Below are 13,266 nucleotides of genomic sequence, written 5' to 3'. Positions count from 1 at the left end.
GTTCTCAGGCAGCCCCACTTCCTCTACTGGTGGGTGAGGGTCCCCAGGGAACTGGCTCAAGAAGGAGTTTAAGGACATGTCCCAGACTGTCCTCCCTTAGCCAGCAGGGAGCAAAATCATATAAACAAGGTCAGGAAGGGGTTGAGAGAAACTTCTGGATGGTGGAGTCTTGATGGGTAATTGAGAGGGCCTAGGAGAGGGAGAGGAGAGGGCAGAGGAGCAGTGTGTAGGAGGAAACAACCCAACAGAAGGCAGAGTCAGGGACCCCTGGGGTTTTCCAGGGGACCCAGGGCTTTCCTCTGCGTCCACTCTGACTCCTTTAATGTCCTTTGTCAAATGCCTGACACGATGGACCTCCGTTCCTCCATCAGTAATGATGATACTGACATGCATGAACCCAAATATTCTAAATTCCTGCCAAGACCCCATAAAAACAACCCTTCCGGGGCGCCTGGACGGCTCTGTCAGTTCAGAGTCTGGCTCTTGATTTTAGCTGGGGTCATGATCTCAGGGTCGTGAGATCGAGCCCCACGGGTCAGGTTCTGGGCTCAGCCGGGAGTCTTTGAGATTCGCTCTCTCTTCTGTCCCTCCCTCTGCCCCCACTCTTTCTCTCAAATAAATAAAATCTTTAAAAAACCAAACAAACAAAAAACGAAAACAGACCCAAAAAAAAAAAAAAACAAACAAATAAAAAACCCACAACCCTTCCCCAAGATCCCTTCTGGACTGAAGGTGTGACAGCTTGGGGCCTATTCAAGGTCCATTATCTATGTGGGACTGAGCCCCTCCCCATTTTACAGACTAGCCAACCGAGGCCAGAGGAAGAAAAGGATTTACCTAAAGCTCCAGGGGTAATCAGAATGGAGCCAAGGCCAGGATTTCTTGAGTCCCAGCCAAGTCTTCTCCTGATTCCTGGGGGTGTTAGGGGCCCAGAGACCTACTCGGGGGCTGAGGTCCCCCATGATGGGTTCAGGAAGCTTCCAAACTGTACGTGACTTTTTTTTTTCTGTTTATTTCACTACTGTTTGCTCAACTCCTAGAACAGTGCCTGGCACACAGTAGATGCTCAATAAATATTTATTGAATGAATAGGAATGAGCATTTGGTTGGAAAGGTAGAGGGCAAGCTTTCATCTGACTCCGAGGGGATGGTGTTCCAAAAGGTTCTGGCCCCTTACATCTCCATCCCAGTAGCTTTATGGCTTTGGGGTAGGAAAATTACTAGGCCCCATAGATCCCAGGCTTCCCTCTTTTCTCTCCACACCCAATACCAAAGCCCCAACTTCCTGCATCTCAGTAACCCCCCTCCTGCAAAACCATTTTCCTCATTAAATACATTTATTTTTCTCATTCCCGTCCTCCCTCCTCTTTCTTCTCTGAGAAGGGTTTCCAGGAACCTTTTCTGGGAACTTCTGGGACAAGAGGCTGCATGTGCGTAGGAGGAGGACCTTCATGTCTCATCAGGAGCTTGGAGCCTGTTACATATCCATTGGGAGGAAGGGCGGGAGGTGACCTGTCAGAAAGGGCAAGGCCTGTCCAGGGCTGGGTGCTTCCTCCTGCTCTCCAGCCGGGTTAATGGAAGGATGGCCGTTCCTGGTGATCCCTGAGGGCCAGCAAAAGGAGGGTGACACCGTCAGCCAAGGCAGGCAGCCTCAGCCACCCTGGGGCATGGGAACAGAGGCAGAGATGATGGAGAGGGGGAAAGGAGCCCAGGATAATCCCAGTGCTGACTCACCCGCTGTGTGACCCTGGCCTAGTCATTTGGCCTCTCTGGTGACCGCCTGGAATAGGGCCTGGGATCATTCCCACAGGTCCCAGCAGTTCAGGCTCCCTGGTCACCCTTTTCTCAGGATGGGCAAGGGGCTCATGTTACATAATCCCGAAAGTATCAAAATGATGGATGCTTCTTCCATCATTTTGAAGTATCCCTTCAAAATAAATCCCAAAGTTAACCACTGTTCCTTGCTCACTCCCCCCACCTCCACCCCCTTTCAGCTGCCAGCATCTCCGGCCCGGCCCGGCCCAGACAACTGCAACCTCTCACCTCCCAGCTTCTGCCCCTCACATATTCTGTTGCCCACTCAGCAGCCAGCCAGCCAGCAGGATCCTGTTAATATTTAAGTCAAATCCCATCCCTCCTCTGCTAAGAGCCATCTTGTGGCTCCCCTTTACTTCTGAGTAAAAGGCAAAATTCTCACCAGGACCTACAAGCCCCGAAAGATGGAAAGATTGGCCCCATCCCTTGCCAGTACCATTAATCACCATCCATTCCTCTCACCCACCTGGCCTCCCCCTGGTTCAGCTGCACCCCTCCCGACCTCCCCCTGCTCCAGCAGCGCCTGCTCCATTAGCCCCACTCAAAACTCAGGCACTCTCTAGCTCCAGGGGCTTTGCACTCATTTCTCTGCCTGAAGTCCTCTTCCACTCCCCCACAGCCACAGGGCTGACCCCCTCCCCTGTTCTTTGTCCCAATGTTGCCTTCCAGTGAGCAGTCTCTTCACCTCTTTCTCTAGATCAGAGTCCATGTCATTCCCTCTCCCCTCACTTGGCTTTATTTTTCCCCAGTACACTTATCGATTCCAAACATTATATTTATTTTTATTACTTGTTTCCTGTGAACCCCATAAGGGTGGGGCCCAGGCTGTCCTGGTCACCTTTGTGTCCCCAGCCCCAGCCAGCACAGGACTGGGCCAAGAGTGGATATAAATAAATTTCTGTTGAATGAATGAATAAATATCCTTTTTTTTGTCCTGAGCCTCTTCAAAAGCCTGTCCTGCTCACTGCTCTTCCAGCCAGTCTGCCCTGATTGGACTTTACTTGGGTTCTGACAGCCTCCCTCCTCCTTCCAGCCCTGACTTGGAGAATGTTATTTATCTAGAAACTCACACTTGTTCTTCATGCCCCTACTCCCTTAGACGACCAGGGACTTCCCAGGGGTGAAAATGACCCACTCTATACCCTCAGTGAATTTTTTCTTCCACATTCCCCTTCAGCCACTCAATTTTACCTCCTTGTTGAAAATCATCCTTTTATCCCCCTCTTTGTTGTTATCCTCTGGATAACAAACCAAATGTTTGACTTAATTTACTTGTTCCCTCCTCCAGGAAGCCTTCTGTGACCCTCAGACTGGGTCAGATGCCCTCTGGGCTCACCTGTCTGAGTCCTACCCACTCTGGATCATCATCTGGGGACAGGTCTGTCTCCCTGATTAAAGTGGGAGCATGTGAAGGAAGGCCAGCCAGCATTGTCATTTGTCACCCCTGTAGTCACTTAGCACCACCCAGGACAGCGCTAGGCACAGTTCGACTGAATCCCTAGGGGATCTCAGTGGAGGATGATGATTGACCAGTGACCCACCAACCTCACCGACCTCACTAGTTACCCTGGTGCTTCTGCTCATGAATATTAACACTGCCTTATTTACATAAATTTGCATACACCCGACCAGCAGGGAAGGGACTGTGGGATAACATGGGGGGGGGGGGTGCTGTCCCAGTGGAGATTCACTGTGCCGCCGGCGGCAGCATCTTCAGCTGAACCTGGTCCGCTTGGGAGGGCGGCACGGCCGCCCAGCCAGCTGCCATGGCCTTGGCCATGCTGTTCCTCTTGGAAGTGAGCGGGGTCTCCAGGGTCAGCGAGGCGTTGGCCATCTCCTGTGGCTTGTCACTGGCCAGGAAACGGAGCAGATTGTGCAGGGCCTTGGCCACGTCGCTGCGGGCACCCTCGTTGACGAGGCAGTAGAGGATGGGGTCGGCCACGCAGTTGAGGCTGGTGAAGGCCAGCGAGCTGTGGTAGGCTGAGAAGACACGCTCCTCGAAGCCACAGTCCCAGGGGCGGCCCAGGTAGACGGCGCTGCGCGAGAGCAGGAGCACGTGGTAGGGCGCGAAGCACACCAGCACGATGGCGATGAGGCTGAGCGCCAGCCGCTTGATCTTGGCCTTCTCCTGGCGCTCGGTGGACACGCTGCCCCGCACAGCCCGCAGGATGCCCCGGTACGACAGCAGCATGAGGGCCCACGGGAAGAGGAACCCTACGAAGACCCGGTAGAGGTTCATCCAGGCCACCCAGCCCTCCATGGGGAACTTCTCGAAGCAGAAGGTGTGGTTGTAGCGGTCACGGAAGAGCTCGTCGTGGAACAGGGGTGCGGAGTTGGCCCCCAGCTCCGTGGCCCAGACCACGGAGCTCACGGCCACCGCAGTCTTGACGCGGCGCAGGCGGGCGAACCGCAGTGGGTGGGCCACCGCGAGGTAGCGGTCCACGGAAATGCAACACAGGAAGGCGATGCTGATGTAGATGTTGGTGTAGAAGATGAACCCGAAGAGCTTGCAGGAGCCGGGGCCGTGGATCCAGTTGTCGTGGTGCAGGAAGTAGTCGACCCACAGGGGCAGCGTGCAGATGTACAGCAGGTCAGCGATGCTGAGGTTCATCAGGTACACACCCAGCTCGTTGCGTTGCCGCACCTGGCGGTAGGCTGCCCACAGGGCCAGGCAGTTGGTGGGCAGCCCCACCCCGATGACGAAGATGTAGAGGGACGGCGGGAACAGGTGGTCCACGCGCGAGTCCACGTGGCAGCCCTCCCACGTGCGGTTGCCCATCCTCGGCACTGGGGCTTTCCAGGCACTTCCCCTGGCCCACGGGGGCTGTGGGGCCACAGGGGGCGGGAGGCCATTGGGCCCCCTGAGCCCCCTCCTTGGAGGCTCAGGGGGACATGATGGGGGGCAGTCCACAGAGAAGAAGTGAGGGTGACGGTGAATTGTGGGCCAGCCTGGGCAGGGAAGGGTAGAGCTTGAGAGGTGAAAAATTGGAGGAAGGATAGAATTAAGATAGGAGGGAGGCTCGGGGGGTGGGGGGAATGTCAGGATTTTTAAAAAAAGAGCTTTGTCAAGGGGGCGTTTATAGACCCAAACAGAGCGTCAATGAGGGCATTATTAGGGTAGCACAAAAATTGGCTGAGGGGGGTGTTTATGGAGGAGATGAAGGCATCATTGGGCAGTGGGAAGAGACCTATTTGTACAGGATGTAGAAAGCACGTGTGGCCATGTTACAGTGGCAGGGGTGGAATGTACTAGAAGATGCGTAAAATCTATGAGGTAGTTTTGAGACAGGACAGACTACAGTTAGGGAGGGTTGAGAATACCAGGCAAGGTCAGTCAGGGTGCTGGCGCTTCCCAGGACCCCAGTAAGAAATAAGGAAACAAACAAGGTAACCAGTGAAGAGAAGACTATGGAGGGGTGTCCTTGGTCTGGGAAATGTGAGCAGGGTGTTTAGGAAGAAGGTGAGCAAGGGCTATTATGGAGGACTACGGATGGAGTGAGGAATTTGAAGGGGGCAGGGGAGGGGCTCCAGCTTGGTCTTGGTGGGAGCTGAGCAGATGGGATGAGGTGGCCCGTCTCACCGTTCAAAGCTGACTTGACAGTGCCTGTGGAGAGAGAGTTCTGCGGTGAGGGGAGTCAGGGGCACCCCATTCTCCCTACAACCCTCACCATAAGCTGTGGGCTGCAGAGCCCAGACAATACTTAATTGGGCCTCATTCTAAGAAACACATCTCTATAACTGCAGATTCGGGGGCTCAGGTCTATGTTCCCTGATATATGTTTTTTTTAAGATTTTATTTATTTATTCATGAGAGACAGAGAGAGAGAGAAAGAAAGAGAGAGAGAGAGAGAGGCGCAAAGACACAGGCAGAGGGAGAAGCAGGCTCCATGAAGGGAGCCCGACATTGGACTCGATCCCGGGTCTCCACGATCACGCCCTGGGTTGAAGGCGGGTGCTAAACCACTGAGCCACCCAGGCTGCCCCCTGATAGATGTTAAACACTTAACTCAGATTTTAGAACTTGCTTCCAGAAACCATGTAAAATGCACCGTGTAAAATGCAATCCTATCATTTCCCAGACATGGAGATGAAACCCAGAAAGGCTGCTCACTCCCACCAAGGATGCAGAGCAAGGCCATGATGGAAGGAGGGCTGGGACCAGTCTTCCACTGCTAACTCAAGACATCCCATTCTTGATGATGGTGACGATGGATATTAACAGATAAAGTCGAATGAAGTCCTACTACATCGCAGACCCTGTCCTAAGCACTTTTATGGGTAATCACTCATTACACGTTCAGAAACCCTGCGAGGAAAGCACTGTTATCCTTCCTATTTGACAAACTGAGGCACAGAGCAGTTCGGAGACCTGTCCAAGGTCCTGATGATGACAGAGGGACCATCTCAGCTCTCACTCTTTCTCCAGCCAGTGCATGTTTCCACCCAAGAATAACTGGACAGAGAGGGGCCCTGGGGTAGGGGGTAGGGGCTGCTGGATGTGATCACATTTGGGCAGCAAGGGGAAGGCCTGGCAGCAGGGCCCATGGTCCTCCCTCGGGACCACTTCCCACATGGCCTCTGCTCCACCTGAGTGACAACCTTGGGCCTGTTCCCCCCTTGGGAAGACCCACAAACACAGGGAAAAGGACAGTCATGGGCCAGCCCCTGATCACTGTCAGCCCCAAAGGGTGGGGGAATGAAGTCCCGAATCAGAGGCTACTTTGGAAGCTACTCTATCCAGGGCTTTGCACGGGGTTAGTTTTTTAACCTGTGAAAGCTTTTATTATTCTTATTACTATCATTTTAAACAAGATCGTAAACTGGAAACCTTTCTAAGACAGTGGGAAAAAGCAGCTGCTCTGTGTTTTCAATGAAATGAGGTCGGGGGAGAGGGGCCACCTCTGCAGAATCCCCAGGACACACTTAGAAAGCCACTGGTTGAGGGGCACCAGGGTGGCTCAGTGGTTGAGCGTCTGCCTTTGGCTCAGGGCGTGATCCTGGGGTCCTGGGATTGAGTCCCACAGCAAGCCTGCTTCTCCCTCTGCCTGTGTCTCTGCCTCTCTCTCTGTGTCTCTCATGAATAAGTAAATAAAATCTTTAAAAACAAAACCAAAAACCACTGGTTGAGTCAATTGGACTTATCAGGAAACCAAGGCACATAGAGGGGAAAGGATAAGCCCAATATCACACATCGGGTTCTCAGGAACCACTCAGATGCCAAAGCATCTTTCCACGGAGAGTTCTCTTGGCCCTACCTCCACAATAAGCCCTCAATCCATGCATGTCTCTGGGAATCCCCCCGCCACTCCCTGCTCTGCACCACCATCACGGCGGCTTGGCTTGCTCGGACTGTTGCAGTAGCTCCTCTGCTTTCCTGGCTGCCATTCTGGCTTCCTTCAACTCACTTCCCACAGGGCAACCACAGAGGTCTTTTTAACATGAAAATCAGCTCTCCTTACTTCCCTGCTTGATATCTCCCAGTGCCTTCCCAGTAGACTGAACTTTGGGTAAAATGCAAACTCCTTGCCCCAGGTGACAAGGCACTGCCTGACCTTCTGCCCCCCCCCCCTTCCATCCCCCACTTCAGCAGGCTCAAGGCCTGTGACCTTTTCAGCCTCAAAACCTCTGTTCTTTCTCCTATCTTCCCAGGACTGAGCCACCTCACTTCCTGCACTTCCTCAGAGAGATGCTACCCACCCCCAGGGCTCTCTCTTCACATCACCTTGTATCTTGTTCCCATCTGTCTGTCTATCTGAAACGGACATTCCAGGAGGGCAGTAACCTTGTGTTGACTGCTCCAACTGGAGCAGCACCAACTGGAGAGGCCCAGCATATAGTAGACACTCCATAAATGACTGTGGGTTGAAGGAACAGGCATGGGTCAGCCCATCCCACAATGCAGGCTCCCTCTTCCCTTGAGGCAGCTACAAGTTCAAAGAAGTCCCCTGCAGGGTCCCCAGGAAAAGAGCTTGGGAGGGAAAAAGTGAAAAGGGCAGGATCTATCCGCTGCATAATTGACTTTAAAAGGTCAGGGCTGGGACACTTGGGTAGCTCAGTGGTTGAGCTTCTGCCTTCAGCTGAGGGCATGATCCCAGAGGGGTCCTGGGATGGAGTCCTGAGTCTGGTTCCCAGCAGGGAGCCTGCTTCTCCCTCTGCCTATGTCTCTGCCTCTCTCTGTGTGTCTTTCATAAATAAATAAATAAATAAATAAATAAATAAATAAATAAATAAAATCAATCTTTGGGGATCCCTGGGTGGCTCAGCGGTTTGGCACCTGCCTTTGGTCCAAACATGATCCTGGAGTCCTGGGATCGAGTCCCGCGTCAGGCTCCCTGCATGGAGCCTGCTTCTCCCTCTGCCTCTGTGTGTGTGTGTCTGTCATGAATAAATAAATAAAATCTTTAAAAATATATAAAATAAAAAAATGAAAGGTCAGAGCTGAGTCCTCCTAAGTAAGCCCTCCCTACCTCCTGTGGGGTCCTTAGCAGGCCAGCATCTCCCCCACCCCAGATTCACGGACAAAGGTTCCTGGATCCTGTGGACAAAGGGTGGAGACAGGGCTTGCTCGAGGCTGGAACAGTGCAGTCTGGCCCCTCCCTTTGAATCTTCTCCACCCAGACCAAGTCACTCACAAAAAAAAAAAAAAAAAAAAAACCCTTGCTCAGTCTCCCCTTCTTCCTGACCCCTGATATCCGCCTCTCTCACCTGTCTCTCCCTCTTCTTGTAACATGGAGAAAATTCATTCTTTTTTGAGAGTCTCAGTTTCTCCTCCTTTTTAAAGATATTTATTTATTTATTTATTTGTTTATTCATGAGAGACACAGAGACATAGGCAGGGGTAGAAGCAGGCTCCCCACGGGGAGCCCAATAGGGGACTCGATCCCAGGACCCCAGGATCACGCCCTGAACTGAAGGCACGTGCTCAACCACTGAGCCACCCAGGCGTCCCTCAGTTTCTCCTTCTGCATAAAGGAGGTGGGGGGGGGGCAAACTTTTATACTAGTCCCATCACAGACAAAATCTTTGGTAGGACATAGTATCATTTATAACATACGCAGCATTTGAACAATTGTTATTCCATGGGCACAGGAGAGCTGAGACAAGAAAGGAACCAAGGCTAGGAGTCCCCTTTACCCAACACTGTCCAGACCCTCTGGGCTCAGCTGAAGCTGGAAGCGGGTAAGACAGGCATGAGACTTATTTCCAGAAGCCAGAGGAAATACACTTCTCATTGCTAATTTCCTCCAGGAGGAATGGGTTGGGTGCTCATCTCACCCTCCTCCCATCCCTCCTCAACCCACCTGCTTCCTGGGGATTCTGGGCATGGGGGAGGGGCAGCCAGCTCTCTCTTCCCCACCCCTACCCCCCTGTGATCTGCCCACCATGAAACCCTCAAAAGCACAGAGCCTGAGACTCTTAAGAATTCCACAGTGCCACAGGTCCATATGCTCCAACTGGGAGTGCAAGGCTATTTCTGATCTCTTCCTGGTACACATGGGGAAACCGAGGCCCAGAGTGGCCACACAGTTGTCTGAGTCACACGATGTGTCAGGACTGGGCAGATCTCCCATCATCCTTAACCTTAACCTAACCTTAACCGTCCTTAACCTTAACCGGAGAGCTTCCCCTTCCCCGAATGTTTTGTCTTCTCACTCCCAGTGCTCCTTGCAATGGTTCTCAAGTCTTTCCGGGGCTGTCAACCCCCTTTGAGGATCTGCTAAAAGAGACAAGGACTTTCTCACCGCCAAAAAGCAGGTGGCCGTCTTTTGTGCCCCTCCATCACCTGACTCCCTTCTGATTCCCTTGCCCCAGGCTCCTGGCGGGGAGGGGGGGATGGGGGGAGGACGGGAGGCGGGGAGGTCCGGCTCCTCTTCAGCTGGGATCTGGGTTTTCTCCCCTACTTGAGCTTTATTGCCGATTCAACCCCCAAATCTTTAACAAAAAGCTCCCCTTACCCCACAGTCCCCCCTCTCTGGTCCCTACTAGCCCCTCCCAGAAGGGCAGGGAAGGGAGATAAGACCGAGTGTGGAGCGATAGTGCAGGGACAGGAAAGACTGGTCAGACCCCCCGCCCCCACTTCATGCCTTGGCTGTTCAAGCCAGATAAGTCCCTGCGCCCCAGCGGCCACCCCGAAATCAAGCAAGGTTAAAGGACTCCGGAGAGTCGAGAGGACCAGAGGAAGAGGTGATGTGGCTTCCCACATCCCTGGTCACCCTCAGGGTTCACTCACCAGCCTTGTCCTGGAAGCAACCAGACTGCCGCCTCTCTGCACCCCCTTCCCTCCTCTGCAAGCTCCCGCTTACCTCCACCCCCTGGGAAGCCCCGGGGGACCGGCAGGCTCCGGTCTGCTCATTAGGGGACGAAATGTGATCACCGCGCCTCGCTCCCCACCTGGTGCCCTGGCGGGCCGGCGGAAACCGGGGGACAGTCAGGCCACCATGACCACCTCACTGGGGCTCAGTTTCCCCATTTCTATCAAAGGAGTCCCCCCCAACCCCCTCATTCCCACACCCCCCAGAAGGGACACCGGGGTCCTCCCCTCCTCCTCCTCTATCCCTCCAACGCTGTCCATTCCAGCTCTCTCAAATCCTCAGGATCTATAGTTAGTCCAGTTCATGGTTTACCGTTCTATTATTAAAACATTCTAGCGCTTTACCTTTCTTCATTCTATTATTATTATTTTAGCGGCTTTCCACGTCCTCAGTTTCTAATATTCCAGGAGTCTCACATTCCAAGATTCTAAAGTTCTATTGTTAGAACGCTCTATGATTTTTTTAAAACATTCTACGACTTTCATAATCTATTATTAAACTCTCAGCGATTATTATCTTGGCCCAGCAAACACGAATACGTATTTCCCTTTTCATTTTTACAGAAATGGGAACATACTCAGATATATGGTGAACCCCACTTCCTATTCCCCCCTTGTCTCTTTTGCTTTCTCACAGCCCAGCACCCCAAAGGTCTAAGGTCGCACGGAATTCCAAGACTCTGGGGATTCGCGGGAGGTTGGGGGGAGTGAGTTGTCACCTCCACCGAGCTCCTAAAGTCTCACTGCCTGGGGACCCTGCTAGGAGCTCAGGCTGCCTCCGTACCCCTTGTCCTGCCGGCCTTCCCTCATCCCTCCCAGCTCGCTCACACCAGCTGAGTTATTATTTGTCTAGACACAAACCAAATTATAGGGCCTGTCCCGAGGGAGCAGTGGGCTTCATGGGGAGGGTCAGGAGACAGAAGCAGGCGGGAGTTAATCCCTGCACCCCCCTCACTTCCCTCCCCCTTCAGAAACTCCACCCTTCCACCCAAACCAACTCTGGTCCCCTCTCCCCTCCCTACCACCATGGTTTTGGAAATATTTTCTCTTCTCTGCTTCTCAAAATGCTTCCCTCAGGATTCCAGCTGTTCATACTCACCCTGGCATTCTTCCCTCCTCACTGTGAAGACCTCTTTTCCCAAATTAATCCGACTTAGTGGCAGCAAAAGAAGCCAGGTCTCTGGATTGGGGCTTCGGTGGAACCGGAGTCCCAGCCCCCAGCCTGGCATGGATTCATTGTGGGGACTCCTGCTCTTGGGCCTCAGTTTTCCCATCTGTAAAATGGGTGCTTGACCTAGATGGCTCCATAAGCCCTTTGAGCTCCTCCGCTTTGAACACTGAAAGCTTCCAAGATTCCAACACTAATCTTTTTGGATTGAAGTGTTCATGTATCCCGAGGATCTTTGATTTGGAGCTTGTGCGGCCCCAGTCCTCCCTCTGATCATTCTCACATCCTGAATCCTTCCATTCAAAGACTTTACGTTCATGGGTTCTTGATTATGATTTCCAGAATTCAGGAGCAGCCCATCATCTCTTATTTCCTCCTAGTAGGAACCCCCCCCCCAAGGAAAACCTCCCCATCCTCCCCCCAAACCCGAAGTTGAGTTCATTCACAGAGACAGAGCTTGGAAGGTGCCCTCTTGGTGGGTTCAGGAGGGGGGGGGTAGCAGGGCCCTGGGGTGGGGGGTACTAGTGGGGCGGGCCCCTATCATCTCCATCTGTGCCAGCAAGTCAATCCCCCAGCACACATCCTGTCTGAGTGCACAATACACATCCCACTACCAACAATGGCTCACAGAAATTCCAGAACTGTCTCTCAGCCTTGTCGGGGGTGGTGGGCTGTCCAGTTCAAGCGGGGTGGGAGGGGGGGGAGTGAGGTGGAGGCAGGAAGGAGTTAATGGTGACCTAGCCAAATCCTGGAAGGGAGGAAGTGGGGGAGGAAGTCCACCCCCCAGCCAGGAATTCCTGAAATTGGAGGGTGGGGTGGGTGGGACCTCAGGAGCAGTGGGGTGACTCTCTAAAGGGGGCACTGGGGTCACAGCGTCACTCAGAGTGCACCTGGCCCAAGTGGCAACCCTACTCCTCCACACACACACACACACACACACACACACACACTCCCAAGCAGCTCCTCAGCCCAGGGGAAAGCTCTGGGATGCGCGAGAATTTGGAATGAGACGACGGTGGGCTGAAGGTGCCAGACCAGGGTCTCCAGACAGAGAGCGAAAGAGACAGAAACGCAAGAGAGAGGCAGCCAGACAGGAAGGGAAAGGGCACAGAGGTGCACAGAGACGGGGAGAACCGTGGAGTTGGAGACAGAGAGACCCACAGGGGTTGAGAGTTCGAGAGACTGAGGCACAGAGGCCAGGGGAGGCGGGGAGAAGGAAGGGATACGGAGACGCGGGGAGAGCGGGGAGAGAAAGGGGCGCCGAGACCTCCAGAGATGCAGAAGGGCGGGCGCACCCGGAGGGAGAGGGGGCGGCGGCCAGAGACCCAGCGGAGACGCGCGGGGACAGCGAGACGGACCCCGAGCCGCGGTCGGCGCGGAGACGGCGGGAGCGCGGGCAGCCGAGAGGGGCGGGGACGGGCGGGCGCGGAGCCTGAGGCAGCGGGGCGCGGGGGCGCGGGGGCGCGGGGGCGCGGGGCAGCCGAGGTGCGGCGCCTACCTGCGCGCGGCGGCTGGACGGGGCGGGCGGCGCCTCTCGGGGCTGCGGCGGCGTCTGGGCTCGACCGCGGCGCAGGGACCCGGCGGCGACTCGTGCCCGCCCCGGGCCGCGCCGCCGGCCGAAGCCCCGCCCCCGCCGCCCCGCCCCCGTTAGCCCCGCCCTTGTCACCGCCCCTTAACCCCTTGGGGCTTTGCCCCCACTGCAGGCTTCCAGGCCCGGGGAAACCTCGCCTGCGCCTCGAGTCCCCAGCCTGGAGGCCCCCGTCTCATTAACCCGTTTGCTTCCCTCCCTCCACCCGCACACCTCGTGCTGGACCCAGCCCTCAGCCTTTGACCTTCCTTGAGCTGAGCCATTTCCTCCCTTCTGAGGCCCCGAGTCCTTAACTTCGTGGTCATTGCACGCCTTCCTTCCCAAGGGAGAGAACAAACGAGTCTAAGTCCCCGCTCCTGCGGTCAGGGCCACCTCTTGGCCAGC

At 54.5% G+C, this 13,266-nt stretch overlaps 1 protein-coding gene across 2 annotated transcripts; it reads right to left on the bottom strand.

The window, feature by feature from the left end:
* Positions 1 to 1,059: 1,059 nt before the first annotated feature.
* On the bottom strand, positions 1,060 to 12,904 carry GPR4 (G protein-coupled receptor 4). Of its 2 annotated transcripts, none has more exons than XM_025424637.3 (2): positions 12,793 to 12,904; positions 1,060 to 5,419 (listed from the first exon to the last, which is right to left on the bottom strand). In XM_025424637.3, the coding sequence occupies exon 2, from the start codon at positions 4,592 to 4,594 to the stop codon at positions 3,503 to 3,505; it is 1,092 nt and encodes a 363-aa protein (XP_025280422.1). In that variant the 5' UTR covers positions 4,595 to 5,419; positions 12,793 to 12,904; the 3' UTR covers positions 1,060 to 3,502. The 2 variants fall into 2 exon arrangements, with proteins under 2 accessions (XP_025280422.1, XP_025280423.1); XM_025424638.3 differs by lacking the exon at positions 12,793 to 12,904 and adding an exon at positions 11,226 to 11,677.
* Positions 12,905 to 13,266: the final 362 nt, after the last annotated feature.

This window comes from Canis lupus, chromosome 1, assembly GCF_003254725.2.
Source record: "Canis lupus dingo isolate Sandy chromosome 1, ASM325472v2, whole genome shotgun sequence".
NCBI classification, from domain to species: domain Eukaryota; kingdom Metazoa; phylum Chordata; class Mammalia; order Carnivora; family Canidae; genus Canis; species Canis lupus.
This window is presented reverse-complemented; position numbering and strand designations above follow the sequence as displayed.

What these genes read in the sequence shown, in the direction of transcription:
- GPR4 (XM_025424637.3), bottom strand. Translation starts at nt 4,594, where the DNA reads ATGGGCAACCGCACGTGGGAGGGCTGCCACGTGGACTCGCGCGTGGAC.